Source organism: Sinohyriopsis cumingii, chromosome 7 (genome assembly GCF_028554795.1).
Source record: "Sinohyriopsis cumingii isolate HCF-2022 chromosome 7, ASM2855479v2, whole genome shotgun sequence".
NCBI classification, from domain to species: domain Eukaryota; kingdom Metazoa; phylum Mollusca; class Bivalvia; order Unionida; family Unionidae; genus Sinohyriopsis; species Sinohyriopsis cumingii.
Genome location: NC_142967.1, coordinates 131,786,340 through 131,800,949, shown reverse-complemented (window position 1 = coordinate 131,800,949; position 14,610 = coordinate 131,786,340). Strand labels below are relative to the sequence as shown.

The following is a 14,610-nucleotide window of genomic DNA, read 5'->3' as shown; positions in this document are numbered from 1 at the left end:
AGACAGCCATCATATTTGATGCGCAACTGGCACCAGTTACACTTAGGACCAACTAGGCACCATAAGAAGTCTTCTGTTAAAAATCCCTTGTCAATATGACTTTATTAGAAGTAACAGCAACAAGATGATATGCAAGATGGCTATTGTGGTGGCCATATTGGAATCAGATCAGCACTATTTTCATGTATGGCTAACTAGACATGAAACATTTTTTGGTGAAAACCTAATCATGATATGACTTTCCATCTGGGATGAGTAGTGATAAAAGATTTTCAAGATGGCCACCAAGGTGGCAATATTGGATATAATATGAGCATTGTTTTCAATCAGGACCAACCAGACTCCATAAGAAATCTTTTTGTGAAAATTCTTTGTCAATATGACTTTCTATTTAGGTGCAATAGCTGTAGCAATAACAAGATGGATGCCATGGTGATCACAGAGGATGAAAGATAGGCACCATTTCATTTAGGATAAACCTGATATCATAAATAGTCTTTTAGTGAAAACTCCAAGTTGATATGAAGATCCATTCAGGAGAAGTAGACATTACAAGATTTTCAAAACTGTCACTGTCTTGCCATACTGGATGTCTGAATGGAACCATTTTCATTTAGAACCAATAAGACATCATAAGTCTTCTAGTGAAAGCCACATGTCGAGATGACTTTCGATTCAGAAGTGGAGATAGGATTTTCAAGATGGATCATGTGGTAGACATACTAGATGTCTGAGCAGCATCACTACCATTTAGTATCAACTAGACCTTGGAATAGCTGTAGAAATATTCATGATATTCCTCAAAGCAGTTTAGGAGTGGGAATAACAAACTTGTGTGGCTGCATATTCAAGTTCCTCATGCACTGTACACAATTTTTACATGGTTTGGGGGTGAAAACTGCATGCTCACAACTGCTGAAGACATGTATACATGCAGTTTCAGTGACCATAAAAATTTCTCTTATGCAATTAATATATTTCCAAAATACTTATAATACAATTAGTTAGACTTTCATCAAGCTTCTGTCATTTTGCAATCAAGTTTCTCCTATGAATAACAAGCAGTGGTTTCACCCACTTTTGCATGTGAAGATTTATTTACATGTATTCTAAATATATAATTATCCTTAATTATCTGATCATAAAGAAAAACAAACAGAAACTAAAGTTTTGATGCCTCATGCAATATATTGCATTAATAAAGTTTGTATATAATTGGCATTATCTTAATGTTTCCAAAAATATGACCTGGAAAATTTAAAAAGTCCTAATTTATAAGGGCATAAATGTAGATAACTTAATATGGTCTCACTCTCTCTCAAACTCTTTACTACATGTTTGCTGAGGTTGTAAACAGTAAACCAAGCCCATATTATCAGCACTACCTTAACTCCAGTGATTGTCAGATGAGACTATGAAAGTGTGATGTGCACAACTATTCTCTACATGAAGAAACTATAGCTCCATTAGAACTTGTGCAAAGACAGTTGAGGGGCTTTTTCTTAATCGTTTCCACACATTCTCCACCTCCACAGCAATGTGAAGAAACAAAAATCATGTGAGATGTACTGAAGTACAAAGTAATACCAAGCCAAGCACAGAAGAAATAGAGTAATAATCCTTCTGATTAAAGTGGCTACACGAGTACCACATGAATTTTCCAGTGTTTTGGATAGATGCATCCATGATATCTTTGGAAAAGTGTCATTTAAACTCTTTGAAAATAGAACTATTACCTCTCTTGGAGGAACAAGGTGGAAAGCTTCGCTGATGTCTCTATCTCCTTCAGTAGCAGTGACAACAGCTGCAAACAGCTGCTCAAAGTCTTCTGGATCATCTTTCCTCTCCTCATCATCCTGTAATAATCAAAACAATCATATTTAGAAGAAAAAAATTAAACTGTTTACTCATCATTTACAGTTATACTTCAATTATACTTTCAAAAGAATGATTTAAATTCATCAAATTCTTTAACTTGTACTTAAATTCCAGCCTTATTTAGCTAGAAAAGAAAAGACTTTAACCTTAATTTTAAATCTAAACCAGTGGACTAAGTAGGGCTGAGATAGCTTACCAAGCTGACAGCCATCTATTAGCCAAATGCACAAGCAGTTGGCCAAGAAATGGGATTCAGTGAAATGCTTTCTGTAGGAATTTCATCTTCTGCCATTTAAGGTTTCTCAATGTTTTGCATCTCAGCCATATTTGATAGAAACACTAGCATCATTTGTCCAACTGAAAGGCTCCTTTACCAGACAAATTGGGTCAAATTCTTTTGTGCTGTTTTTGAGATAATGTATAATTCATTTGGTTTTTTGTTTTATTGACAGTGGAAACTTATAAGCCCATCACTCAAGGATGCTTTCTGACAAATTTAGTCAAAATCTGAAGTGTGATTTTTAAAAAGTCATTTAAAGGAATTTCTATTTTTAGTAATGTTCGCAATTAATGATAGCAAATCAGCACAATTTGTGTAAAATTAAAAAACCTTTATGTACAAATGCTTCATGTCAAATTCAGTAAAATTCTGTTCAATGGGTTAAGTAATAAACTGTGGTTATATCTGGCAGATTGGCAACACTGAATAAATCTGAAAGCCATGACTTTTTTTTTAACTCTTTACCTTCTGCTAATGCATATATGCGACCATAAAAATAGCCTTGTAACCCCAGAGACGCATATACAAGCTGCTAATAATACTCTCTCTGTCCCGGCTGGCTCATACATGCATTTCCGGCCAAGGGTTGGGAAACCCTAGATACGCATATACACGTTTCATATTAAAGCTTTGTATTGGATGAAATTACAAACATCCGTTCTATTTTATAATATTTAGTCAATGAAAATAGTCCTTACATAAAATGATGAACGTATTCTATTAGTAGTTTTACAGCATATAAGCGGGAAATTCTATTGAAAACGAGGTCAATGGTGACAGTAAAACAAAATGTCAACATTCATGTATTCCGACGACGATTCTGATGGAAGTTTTGAAGGATTTGAAAGTGATGATATTGATTTTAACCAGATTCAAGATGAAGGATTGGACATTAGTATAAGTCCTGTTTCGACACCTGACATTTCAGATTTATCTGAAATGCGAGACAATCAAATCTGGTCGGAACACGTGAGACCGGTAAATGTGGACGACTTTACAGCAGTTTCAGGGCCAGCATTTATTTTAGAAGAAAATGCAAGGGAAATAGATTTCTTTTTCCGTGCTTCAGGCAGTTTCATAAAAAATTACCAAATCTGCAATAAAATAGTGGACACATTGGTGTGCAAAACAGTGGTGAGAAAAGTAATCTAATATACATTTTAAACACATATATTGAGATATATTTTTTTATTATAAATATGTGAATATAAACATTGATTCCTGTGGATTATATGTACTTGTTGGTGGAAATGAGTGGCACAAAACATTGGTAAGTGTTTAAAATTTTATTTTTCATTAAATTACATAGTTTGCATGGGACAAAATTGATACAGAAAATGTAGACAGCATGTAAATAACTCAAGAAGTTCTCACTCAGGCAGCTATTTTGATGCTCTGGGGTTCAGCCTACAAACTGCTGCTAGAAGGCAGGCTGCTAACCAGGCTTAGTAGCCAAGGCAGCAAGTACTTGCAGAAGGTAAAGAATTAAGTCAATTTGGTCAAATTCTGTTAAGTGGGGTTTTCTTCCTTTTGTTAACTGGCTTAAAATTGTAACTGACCTGGTCAGGGAAGTCATTCATTCATTAATACAAGCATATTAGTCGATATTTTTGTTAACATTTATCTGAAAACTGACATCATGCATGATCTTGATAGGCTTCAAGATAAATCTATATCAGGATTAAATGAAAAGAATCCTAGAATTTTGAAAGGCCACATGGATACTATCATAAAAGCATGAATCTTTAAATGGGACTGACATTCTACCGTCCAAAAATAATTTCCAGGAATTCAGGATATTACCACTGCTTAATGCTGAAATCATTTCTGATATTAATGAGTGACAAGACTTTTTTCTTCAACTTAGTCAATGTGACTGCCATATTGGATACAAGATCTGTGTCATTTTCATTGAGAACAAACTGGACACAATTAGAAGACTTTCATTGAAAACCTGATACTGATATCAGTATCCACTCAGAATAAAACACGTTCACTGTGACAGCCACATTTGAGGACAGATTGGCACCATTTTCATTTAGGAGCATCTTCTGGTGAAAAATCCATGACAATATTCAGGATTACCAAGTAAACATCATAAAAAGTCTTTTACTGAAAACCCATGTTGATAAGACCATCCATTCAAGAGAAGCCATAACAAGATTTTCAAGATGATTGCTGTGGTGACCATATTGGATGTCAGTACCATGTCATAAGAAATCTTTTATTGAAAATCCCATGCTGACCTTCCATTCAGATGTATATCTATCAAGATTTTCAAAATAGACACTGTGGTGGTCATATTGGATGATCAAATGGGAATATTTTCTTTCTGGACTAACGAGAACACGGGAAGACTGTGTATGTTAAGTTTCATGGAAATCCTCCAAATAGTTTATAAAAAGTTGTGATAACAAACTTGCGCTAATGGATGGATGATAAACAAATGGCTGCCCCATATTATGTTCTGGACATGACCAATAGAGAATTTTAATCGTTAGCTAGGGCTATTAGCTATGCAAGAATTCAAACAGTCCACTGACAACACTTTACTTAGCAGGGCCTGATACAGAAGAGCTTCTGCTGGAAATTTTAAAGATGGGCATTCAGGGGCCATAATTTTTCAAAAGGAAGATGCTGGTCACAGTAATATAAAGTAGTGTATCAAATTTATTTGAAATCCATCACAGCTTAAAAATGTTTAGTTGTGGAGACTAAGTTGTTGTTGTTGTAGGGTTTAACGCCATTTTTCAACACAAGATAGGTTATACATGGCGGCCAGTATTAATGGTGGAGGAAGAACCCGGGAAATGCCCGGAAAGAACCACCGACCCTCAAGAAGCTACTGGCAAGCTTTCTCACATGCCCACATTGGCCGAATCTGAGACTCGATCCCAAGCAGACAGAGGTGAGATGGCAGTGATCTGTAACAGAGAGCACTTTAGACCACTTGGTCACTAAGTAATAAGGACAGGGAATCAGAAGCCATAACTCCTGTAAATGATGCTGTGAAATGCTCAGAACCCAGCAAAGCTTAACGAGGACCATGGGTCAGCAAGGGCAATCACTCCTGCAAATGATAAAAAAAGCTGGGAATTTAATTCTTTCGCATTCTCAACACTCTTACGCCATATGACAAATCCAGATGAAATCCAACAAAATTCACCAAATATTAGTTATATTATCTCATGGAACCAAAGTCAAAAGGACTAGTAATCCAGGGGCCACAAGATAAAATGTACATTTAAGTGAATGAGACAACTTTGATACCAAACTGCATGTTCAATAGATCTTGTGGTATGCCTGTAACAAGCAACATCATATGTGATGATATTAAGTCAGGATTCAATCTAGGATTCAAAGATATTGGGCAAATGACCACTTATTTTCTAAGAGAACTATTATGTTCTTGATGGGTCCTTATCTTATGTGGTTTCTATTGTTGTTTTTTCTTGCTCGAAAAACATTCTTGTTCTTCTTTTATAATCTCATGCTATTTTAGTCAATAATACTGAAATTTAATAAGAAAATTTCTTCATCTGAATAAAATCTCTGCAGTATCATCTGGACTTTTACTATATTCACTAAAAAGAACTATCCATGATTTACTAGCAATTCATAGCAAAGTTATGTACTGATAATGGATAGCCTTCAGACCCACCAACCGTAACAAGATCTCAGTAAGACAGTAAATATTTTTTCCTTATGTCAGACAAATTTTCAGTTAGTGTAAAGTGCATTTACTGATATTGTCAAGTTGGAAAACACGCATTTAAAAACTATGAAGTGTAATCAAAGACAGATGCATCAACGGTAAACATTATCTTCAACTAAAATAATTTTAAGTCAACTTAGACCTTAACATAGTTTCACAAACTGTAGTTCCAAACCTTATGAAGCTCAATAGCTTCATGCTAATCTCTCAACCTGACATAATTCTTAGTGTTGTTCCAATTATCGATTATAATTGATAATTGGTTGGGGGAACCAATTCACTAATTGATTGTGAAACTGCATAATTATTTGCACAGTAAGAGAGACAACGGTGCAGCACAGACTAGTTCCCTCCCCTTGTTTGTTGGTTAGAAAATCAAGGATTCTAAACAAAATTTTTAAAACTCTGCTAAATATCACACATGTACCATGGATGAAAATGATCCCAAAAAATATATTCATATCCTGTAGGAAAAGCTCATTCTCGTGTTTGGACATACTTCAGATTTTACAAAGTACAGGAGGGTCCACCAAGAAAGGTGAATTTAGATACGACGAATGTCATATGCAAGCTGACAAAGGCAAATTTAGATATGATGAAGGTCGTATGCAAACTGTGCAGAAAGGAGTATGCAAATAAAGGCTGGTCCAACTATATTCATTAAAATCAACGAGGGGATACATTTGGTTCTTTACATGTTTGGCAAACACGTACTCCAATACATACTTTTAAGAAAAGAACAATATTCTAATTGTGTTTTACACCACACAAAAAATTATGTGATACGTCTTACATCGTAGGAATGTGTAAACAGTATGATACAAGCCTTCCGATCCACTACTGTAGAGCTGAACTATTTATACCCTTCCTAACTTCCAAATATAAAACCGTACTCCATAGTTGGAAGCTTTTAGGATAATTTGGAAAAAAATATAGTCCGCAACGACAAATGCAATTATTAGGTGACGGAGCACCCTAATATAAAATAAATGAGCTGTAATCGTGAAGTTGCCACATATATATGCTGTCTACATAATGGAACATGCATCTGGTGACTGTTGTTTGGAGAATCAATACGTTTCATGGAATTCCAATATCTAAAATTTTAAATCGTTTGTGTAGTTTGTGAAATTCCAGGTCATATATCTGTGTCCTCCAAACTAGCTGAGAAGAAAGAGCAGGTTGAGAAAAAGTGAAAGAGGAACTACATGATATTCTTGATATAGCTGTTACTCATAATGCATGGACTTCATTAAACACGGAAAGTTATAGTACAGTGACTGCATGTTTTATATCCAAAGAGTGGGAATCGAAACGTGTTGTGTTAGAAACACGAAATGTTGAAGGCAGTCACACTGGGGAAAACAAAAGAAAGCCTGTTGGCCACTAAGAGGCGTTGGAGTCTTCCAACTCCAAATGGAGTCACTGATAATGCAGCCAATGAGATAAAGGCTTATGATTTACTTCAGTGGACTCAATTTGGCTGTTATGGTCACATAATCAACCTTATTGTGAAAAAAGCTTTAGCTATACCAGAACTGTCATGAATCATTGCAATGGGGTGCAAACTTGTGACCTTTTTCCATCAAAGCACAAGCATAATCTACCTCCAAATGCCAAACTTAAAACTGTAATGAGACGAGAACTTGACAACAGAACACAGGACAAAGATCTAGGTTCATGCTATCTTTTAACATGACATAATTCTTGACCTTTGTTTCAAATTTCACAAGGCAATGGCAATCATTTCCCTTAACACAAGACATACTCAAGTCAACACAGTTATTGCCCTTCATTCTTTTTTCCTTAGAATTCTGAATATTACTCTTTTATTCTTACATGCTATTTAAACCATTGAAGAGGTTTATTGTCCCTCTGATTTTGCGTGTCTCTTGTTGGACACCATTTTTAGAAAATTATATAAGCAACAGCTTGATCATGCAGATGTTATGTGTCAAAAAATATGTGCCGTTTAAAGTATCTGAGGTAATCCTGAGGTAATTATCTGATTAACTCCACTGAATCTAATATGAAACAGTGATTCAAATCAAACATGGAAAGTCCAGTAGATTTTACCATCTAATTCATATTTCTGTAATTTTAGCTATTATTCTGGAAGACTATGAGTCATTTCTGTAAGACTTCCAGCCAAATTTTAAGGGTTGGCAGGTCTGATATTCTTTGTAAGGGTTGCTGAGCTATGGTAGCTTGCAAACTTGGACAGAAAAAAAAAGTGACCATAGGGCTCCCACATCTACATGCAGGACCCTAAATATGATCCAAATCTGTTCATGAAACTCATCGGAGACAACATTAACATGAAGCCTTTCTGCAAATTTATTTGAAATAAAAAATAGTGAATGCCAGAGTGCAAAAGACTTTAAGGACTCTTAAATGATCAAGAATAACAACTTTTTAAATGTAGTCAAAATATATCTTAATTAAAAATATGAAGATTTGGAGCACATTTGGTTAAAGACATTTGACTGCTAGTGTTTATGGAGGGGGATTACAGCCAAAATTCTATGCCTGTAGTTTCTTTTCTTATTGATGCATTATTGTAAATGTCTGCTTGCAAGAGCTACTTTTATAATTCTATCCATGTATATTGTATTCTTCAGTGATGTAAACAGTACGTTGCAGTTTGCACTTGTTACTTTCCTTCTGCATTATTCTGAGTGGCTGCTTGCAAGTGCTACATTCATCATTCTAGTCATGTTTTCTAATCTTCACTGATGCAAGCTACCACAAGACTGTCAGAAGACACTCTCACCTACCAAGGATACATGTACACAATTATATTGAATCAAACCTACAAAAAAAAGGACAACGATCAGTAAAATTCTGCACTGCATAATTATCGAGAAAGATCAGTTTTTCCCTGGTTGATACTTACTGAAGGAAAGACCCTAAGACTGTCCAAAAACAAGCTGACCGACAAAAGATACATGCATACAATTACAATAACTTAATGAAATATGCATGTTTTAGTGCAGAATTTTGGAGGTAATCCCCCCCACCATCATAGATAATTATAACAAAACCTCTTTTATATGACAAAGTGTGTCACACATAGTAAGTCGGAATCATGCGTAACTACATTAATATTTTTAAAAGTATTTTTTACAAATCTTTAATGTGACAAAGAGCCACTGAATGATTAGAGCCTAAGTGCAGGGCCAACAAGAGGGGGTGGAAGCCAGGGATATAAGGGGGTCTGGGCCAAACAACACTTTATAATTTTTTGTTTGAATAAGAAATAGGAGAGGACTGATTGTTTCTTACCCCAGGGCCTGTGATCACTCTCTATGGCCCTGCCTAAGGGTGCTATGTTTATATTTTTAAAATTCTTGAACCAATTTATTATTTTTAATTGGTTTGTTAATGGTAAGAACTGTAAACAAATAAGAGTAAAATCTCCTGTACCATTATGTATTTTGCCTCTGATTATTTCCACTTTTAGAGTCATAAGTTTTAAAGGATACAAACCAGTTTTTACGATTAAAACAAAAACTCCATTCAAAGTTTGAGGTTCTGTACTTTAACAATGCAAATTAAGTATTGGAAAACAATCATACACTAAATCTAATTCTTCTAAACATTGTTATCATGATATGAACATGATTTTCCACACTATTATTCCGGCTTTTGCGACAAATTATGTTCTACAATGAAGATGATCATAAGTATAAGAAAACCTTTAGGAATGTTGAAATATTTTTAATGTCATTTTACCTATAAACATTTTTACGTGCTATTGTTGTTGTTCTAATTTATATTGTTTTTGATGGAACTTTTGTACAATAATATCACAAGTAAAGATAGACGTATGTGAGGTGCGTCAAAATGGGTGACATACTGTAAGATCTTTACAACTAGCGGGAATATATATATCATTGTCATTTCTGGTTTGTACATTGTTAAAATAACTAATGTTTCCAAAGTAATGAGATATATCACTAAGAAGTAGATTTCTTAAAAGGTAAAAGTAAATACTTAAAGTGCGTCAAAACAGGGGGTGAAAAATATGGACCACCCTGCTGTGGTGTATGTTTTTTCTTTCTTTGTGAGGTGATATAATGACTTAGATCATCAAGAAAGCACATGGTTTTAGAAAACGAACAAACTTCATCACTAATGTACACCTTTAAAAAAATTCCTCTAAGCTCTTTTTGGGATGCAACTTTACAGTAAATCTGGTTCAATTCAAATGGCAAATCTTCCAAAGCTTGTGCATCGATGGATGGATGCTGTCTATCTGGCTGGGGTCTACATGACAATACAGTTGCATAGATTACTAGAAATAAAGATGTACAGGTTTCAAGAGTTCAGTGCTGCTACATTAAGACCTTGATGGAAAGAACTTACCTTTCCTTCAGTCTCTGTGTCTGCATCAGGAACATCTTCAGTGTCATCAGAATCTTTGACTGGAATTTTCTCTGGCTCTCGTGATCCCTCTTTTGAATCATCACCAAAGGTCTCTGTTAAAAGGTCTTCTTTGGTCTTCTGGTACAGCTCCCAAATATCGCAAGCATATCTGTACTCTGGCGCATTTTTCTGCGGAATGTCAATTAAAAAATTAAATCACTATATTTTGTAGTGTATACACTAGCCCCCCAAAATAAAACTGATAAATATTTCACAACAATTTAAATATTAATCAAATTAATCGGAATAGGAATTACTTGGAGGGTTCTGATATTATGGTCAATAACCCTCCAAGTATTTCATATTTCTATTATTTTGATTAATATTTATCAGTATCTCATATATGTTCTCTCTGTCATGACAGGGAAGAATATATACGAGATACTGATAAATAAATATTTTTCTTCTCTTTATCTCTCAAATAACTTATATATATAAAAAAAATCATAAAATATTTTCAGACAAAATTTCTATGCAGTTGTATGTTATGAGCATTTTGTTTTAAATGATGCATTTTTTTAAAAAAGGTATTCAACTATATGAAGGGAGGTATCCCCTCTCATTTAATGTAAGAATGACAATTTTGTCCCTTTAAATAAACTGATTTTTTGAAGACCAAAAGGATAACAGAGGTAAATCTAGAAAAGTGCTCATTATTTGATACTGAAACTATTTTTAGTAGAGAAGCATTGGCTTAGAGGGATCTCTCCATGCTAAAAGCATACATGCCAACCCCTAGTGAGGAAACAGTGTATTCCAAGTGGACAAAAAGAGTAGCTCAAAGCAGAAAAAGAGTAATCCACAAATAGCATAATAAAATTCAATGAGCATCTGTACAAAATTATTTATGATTTATTTACCCCTCTGGTCTTTAAACATCAATTACTGCTTCAAGTTTTCGTATATAACACTTTGAGCTTTAAAAAGAAACAGATTCTCATAATGCATTTCAAAACACTTTGTACCAGCTGAGACTATAAATGTTTTGCACACCAGAAAAGCATTAAATTCTGGGTTATTACAGAGCCTGGATCTAAATTCAGTTTTACCTTTGTTAACAATGCTGAACAATCTCTCACAGTCAGCATTAGAATGGTAAAGAACCAATATTCCTTTCATAACCTGACAAAGAAGAGGAAATTTATATCTTCCAGTTATTGGGTCTTTTAGCTGGCAAATAAGATGAAAAAATCAACTCTGTCCCCATGAAGCACATTGTCAGGTAGAGTGCCAACTTGATACTTCAGGAGTTCTCCTTCTAATTTATCAGCAGCCTTTCCTGCAGCATGGATGGGGCCCCGAGTGGCCGAGTGGTCTAAAGCGCTCTACGTTATGGATCACTGCCATCTCACCTCTGTCTGCGTGGGTTCGAGTCTCAGATTTGGCTAATGTGGGTATGTGAGAAAGCTTTTCAGTAGCGTTTCGTGGATCAGTGGTTCTTTCCGGGGTTTTCCGGGTTCTTCCTCCACCATTAATACTGGCCGCCATGTATAGCCTATTGTGTGCTGAAAAATGGCGTTTAACCCTACAACAACAAAAATCCTGCAGCATGGTGCATCATATGACAGACAGCCTGATATGAACAATGATGAAGACATTTTTCAAAGTATAGTATGCATCTCCTTTGTGAATTGCAGTCATCACAGATGCAGCATCAGCTGAAAACCCCATACAGTTCTGCCAACTTATATTTATTCAAAGCATTATCAAGCAAATAAAAAATTGTTTTCTTCAGTGGAATTTACTGTTAATTCTGGTAATGAAAGAAGAGCACTCTGACTTTGCCCTTTTCATTGTCAAAGTCCCTTATACAGACTGGGTACAACTTTTTGTCATCATAATCACTACTCATGTATGTTGCAATACTAAATGGCCCAATTTTCATGGCTTCTGCAATTTTAAGTGAAGTATCACCGAACAATATTAGATGATTTTGTTCTTGAACATGCATATTTTCTGCAACTTTGGAATCAGGAAGCATCCATTTGAACAAAGGACCAAACAAGTCTTCTACCGCTAGGGGTAGTCCATGTTCTTTTAAGAACTCGGTATATAACGCCTCAGCATTTATAAAATTTGTGTCCACAATTTAGTTCTGTAAAAAAAGAAGTTACCTTAGTACTGGAGTTAGTAAAATGAGCTAATTCAAGGTTTCTTCGTTTTACCACCGTGACCAATATTAAAATCCTTTCCACACAGCCTGCAAGGGGCATGAAGCTACCCTAGTCACGTGTTACAACAAAACTCCGGAAGTTGGTCTAGAGAATTTTGTACTACACCACTCCCTCGATAACTCGCACCCTGATATCTCGCGAACCCGCTTATAACGCAGTGTCAGGCATGGATCCCATTTTTTAAACCCGAAAATACCCCAAAAATGTATCCCTATTTGTTGAACTTGAAGAAAAATTGCTATCAAAATTGGTAACGGAAACTTTGATGTACTGCTCATTTTATCGTTGAAAACGGTAGATAGAACCTGGAAATTTTAATCAACACTACGAAATATAAAATTTTAAGATAGCTCATACAATGTTTTTACATTTTCTTTCCAAACGACATTCCTAGTACACCGCAATTAACGATATGTATGGAAATTTTGATCAATCAAAATGTCACTTACATCGAGTGGAGGCAGTACTTTAATAAATACAAATTAAATAATTTTTTTATCAATTGAAATTGGGTTCTAGTTCCATTTTTTAGTTCCTTTTAAGTGTAATCGACATGAATGCAATGTGTCCTCTTGTAATTAAACATAAAATGTGTCAATCTACCTAACAGCTATGTCCGCTAGCGTTTCTCTGAGAACCTAATTAAGTGCCGACCGTGTTTTGATAACTGACTTGCGGAAGTATTTGTTGTATTGCTGCACTGAATTAAAACTGGCCTCCTTTGTATTATCACGTTAATTATGTCTTTTGAATTAAAAAAAAAGTTAAAAAGCACAAAAATCAGACTAACTTAAAATCTAGCGGCCTCGGTTGTATGTCGGTGAACTCACTTCATTTGATCAATCGAACACTGTAATAAACGTTATTGTGTATGTAACAGAAACTATCTTAAATTAACCAACTCTTTCATAACTGTAATCAAAGATAACAAGGCAGCCAAGCGAAATGAATACTTCGTAAAATATAGAGCTTGATTTCACAGATACGGACCATTGTGGGCAAGCAAGTTTCAGAGAATTCTTGAACTGGCATTTAGAGATATCCTCAGGGATGATGAAAAATTTCATTATTACTTCCACTGAAATCCTGACATTAACATTGTACTAACTGAACAATAAAAAATTGAGTTTCGATGTAAACGTGTCACGAAATAAATGTTGTGTGCTTTTGAAAAAAAAAGGAATCTTGTCTGGTGGTGTATCAACAGTTAGTCTAGTTCCTAAATTGTGGACTACCGATTTGGCAAGATACTAATAACTATCACTATGGGAACCAGACTCATCAAGAAAACAAAAAGCAGTGACGTAATACACAGATTTTTCACATACACGTGATGGTTGTTCAAACCAGTTGGAACGATCTTTCATATGTTGGATATTTTGAAAAAAATTTTTATTTAAACAGAATAACGAACAACTTCATTAGAAAAAAGGGAATTATTAAAATTTATCATCGACGTGATTGTAAAATGAGGATTCAGTCAATAAACAGCCCAGTTCCCTAACGCTGCTCCCCACCCCAGTTTTCTCGATGTTAAAGCGACTTTTTTAAATTTGTGGAGGTCCCTCGGTAACTCGCGCCTTGCATATAGTGCAGTGTATGTTTGTGGACCCTGTTGTGTGCAAGTTATCGAGGGAGAGGATGTTTTTTGTTTTTGTATTCTTATTACAACCTGTATACAACTTTCATTTAATATTTTTTCTACAATATTTGAAACTGACGGTTGTGAGATTCTGTGTGCTTGTGCCACTAGCAATCAAAACCACTAGTATGCATTAGTTTTATTGTCTTTCAGCAAATTAAAGACATAACGATTTTAATACTCACAATTTCTGAGAAATTAAATAATTTTCATATTGATTTCATGCAGGTATAACTTGACTTAACAAGGTTTAAGTTTGTTAGCCCATCCCCAGAGTGGCTATGCTTTAATGCCACCATGTTGGCCTCTTGTGATGTTAGACTGGTTTTCATACCTTCCATATATAAAAAAATAAGGATATTGAGCTGTCTGTGAAACAAAAAGCTTACTAGACGAGTGTGTGTGTGATTTGGATTTTGAACGTAGCTTTAACAATTTTTCAGTCATATTGCTACGATGTCTGCAGTGTGGCAGTTTATAGTGATGTCTAGCA

General features: G+C 35.0%; 2 protein-coding genes across 11 annotated transcripts in view; one reads left to right on the top strand and one right to left on the bottom strand.

The window, feature by feature from the left end:
- The window catches only part of LOC149796142 (protein polybromo-1-like), a 228,871-nt gene that overhangs the window by 193,966 nt on the left and 20,295 nt on the right, over positions 1–14,610 (bottom strand). For all 10 annotated transcript variants that reach the window (XM_089966069.1, XM_089966068.1, XM_089966062.1 and 7 more), the window contains exons 5-6: positions 10,242–10,430; positions 1,737–1,856 (exon numbers count right to left, since the gene is read on the bottom strand). In XM_089966069.1, coding sequence (XP_089822195.1) covers positions 1,737–1,856; positions 10,242–10,430 — 309 coding nt within the window. The remainder of the gene's footprint in view (positions 1–1,736; positions 1,857–10,241; positions 10,431–14,610) is intronic.
- LOC149796143 (uncharacterized) lies at positions 5,205–7,263 on the top strand. Its single transcript, XM_089966205.1, has 3 exons — positions 5,205–5,208; positions 6,344–6,514; positions 7,100–7,263. Exons 1-3 carry the CDS (start codon positions 5,205–5,207, stop codon positions 7,261–7,263), a joined length of 339 nt encoding a protein of 112 aa, XP_089822331.1.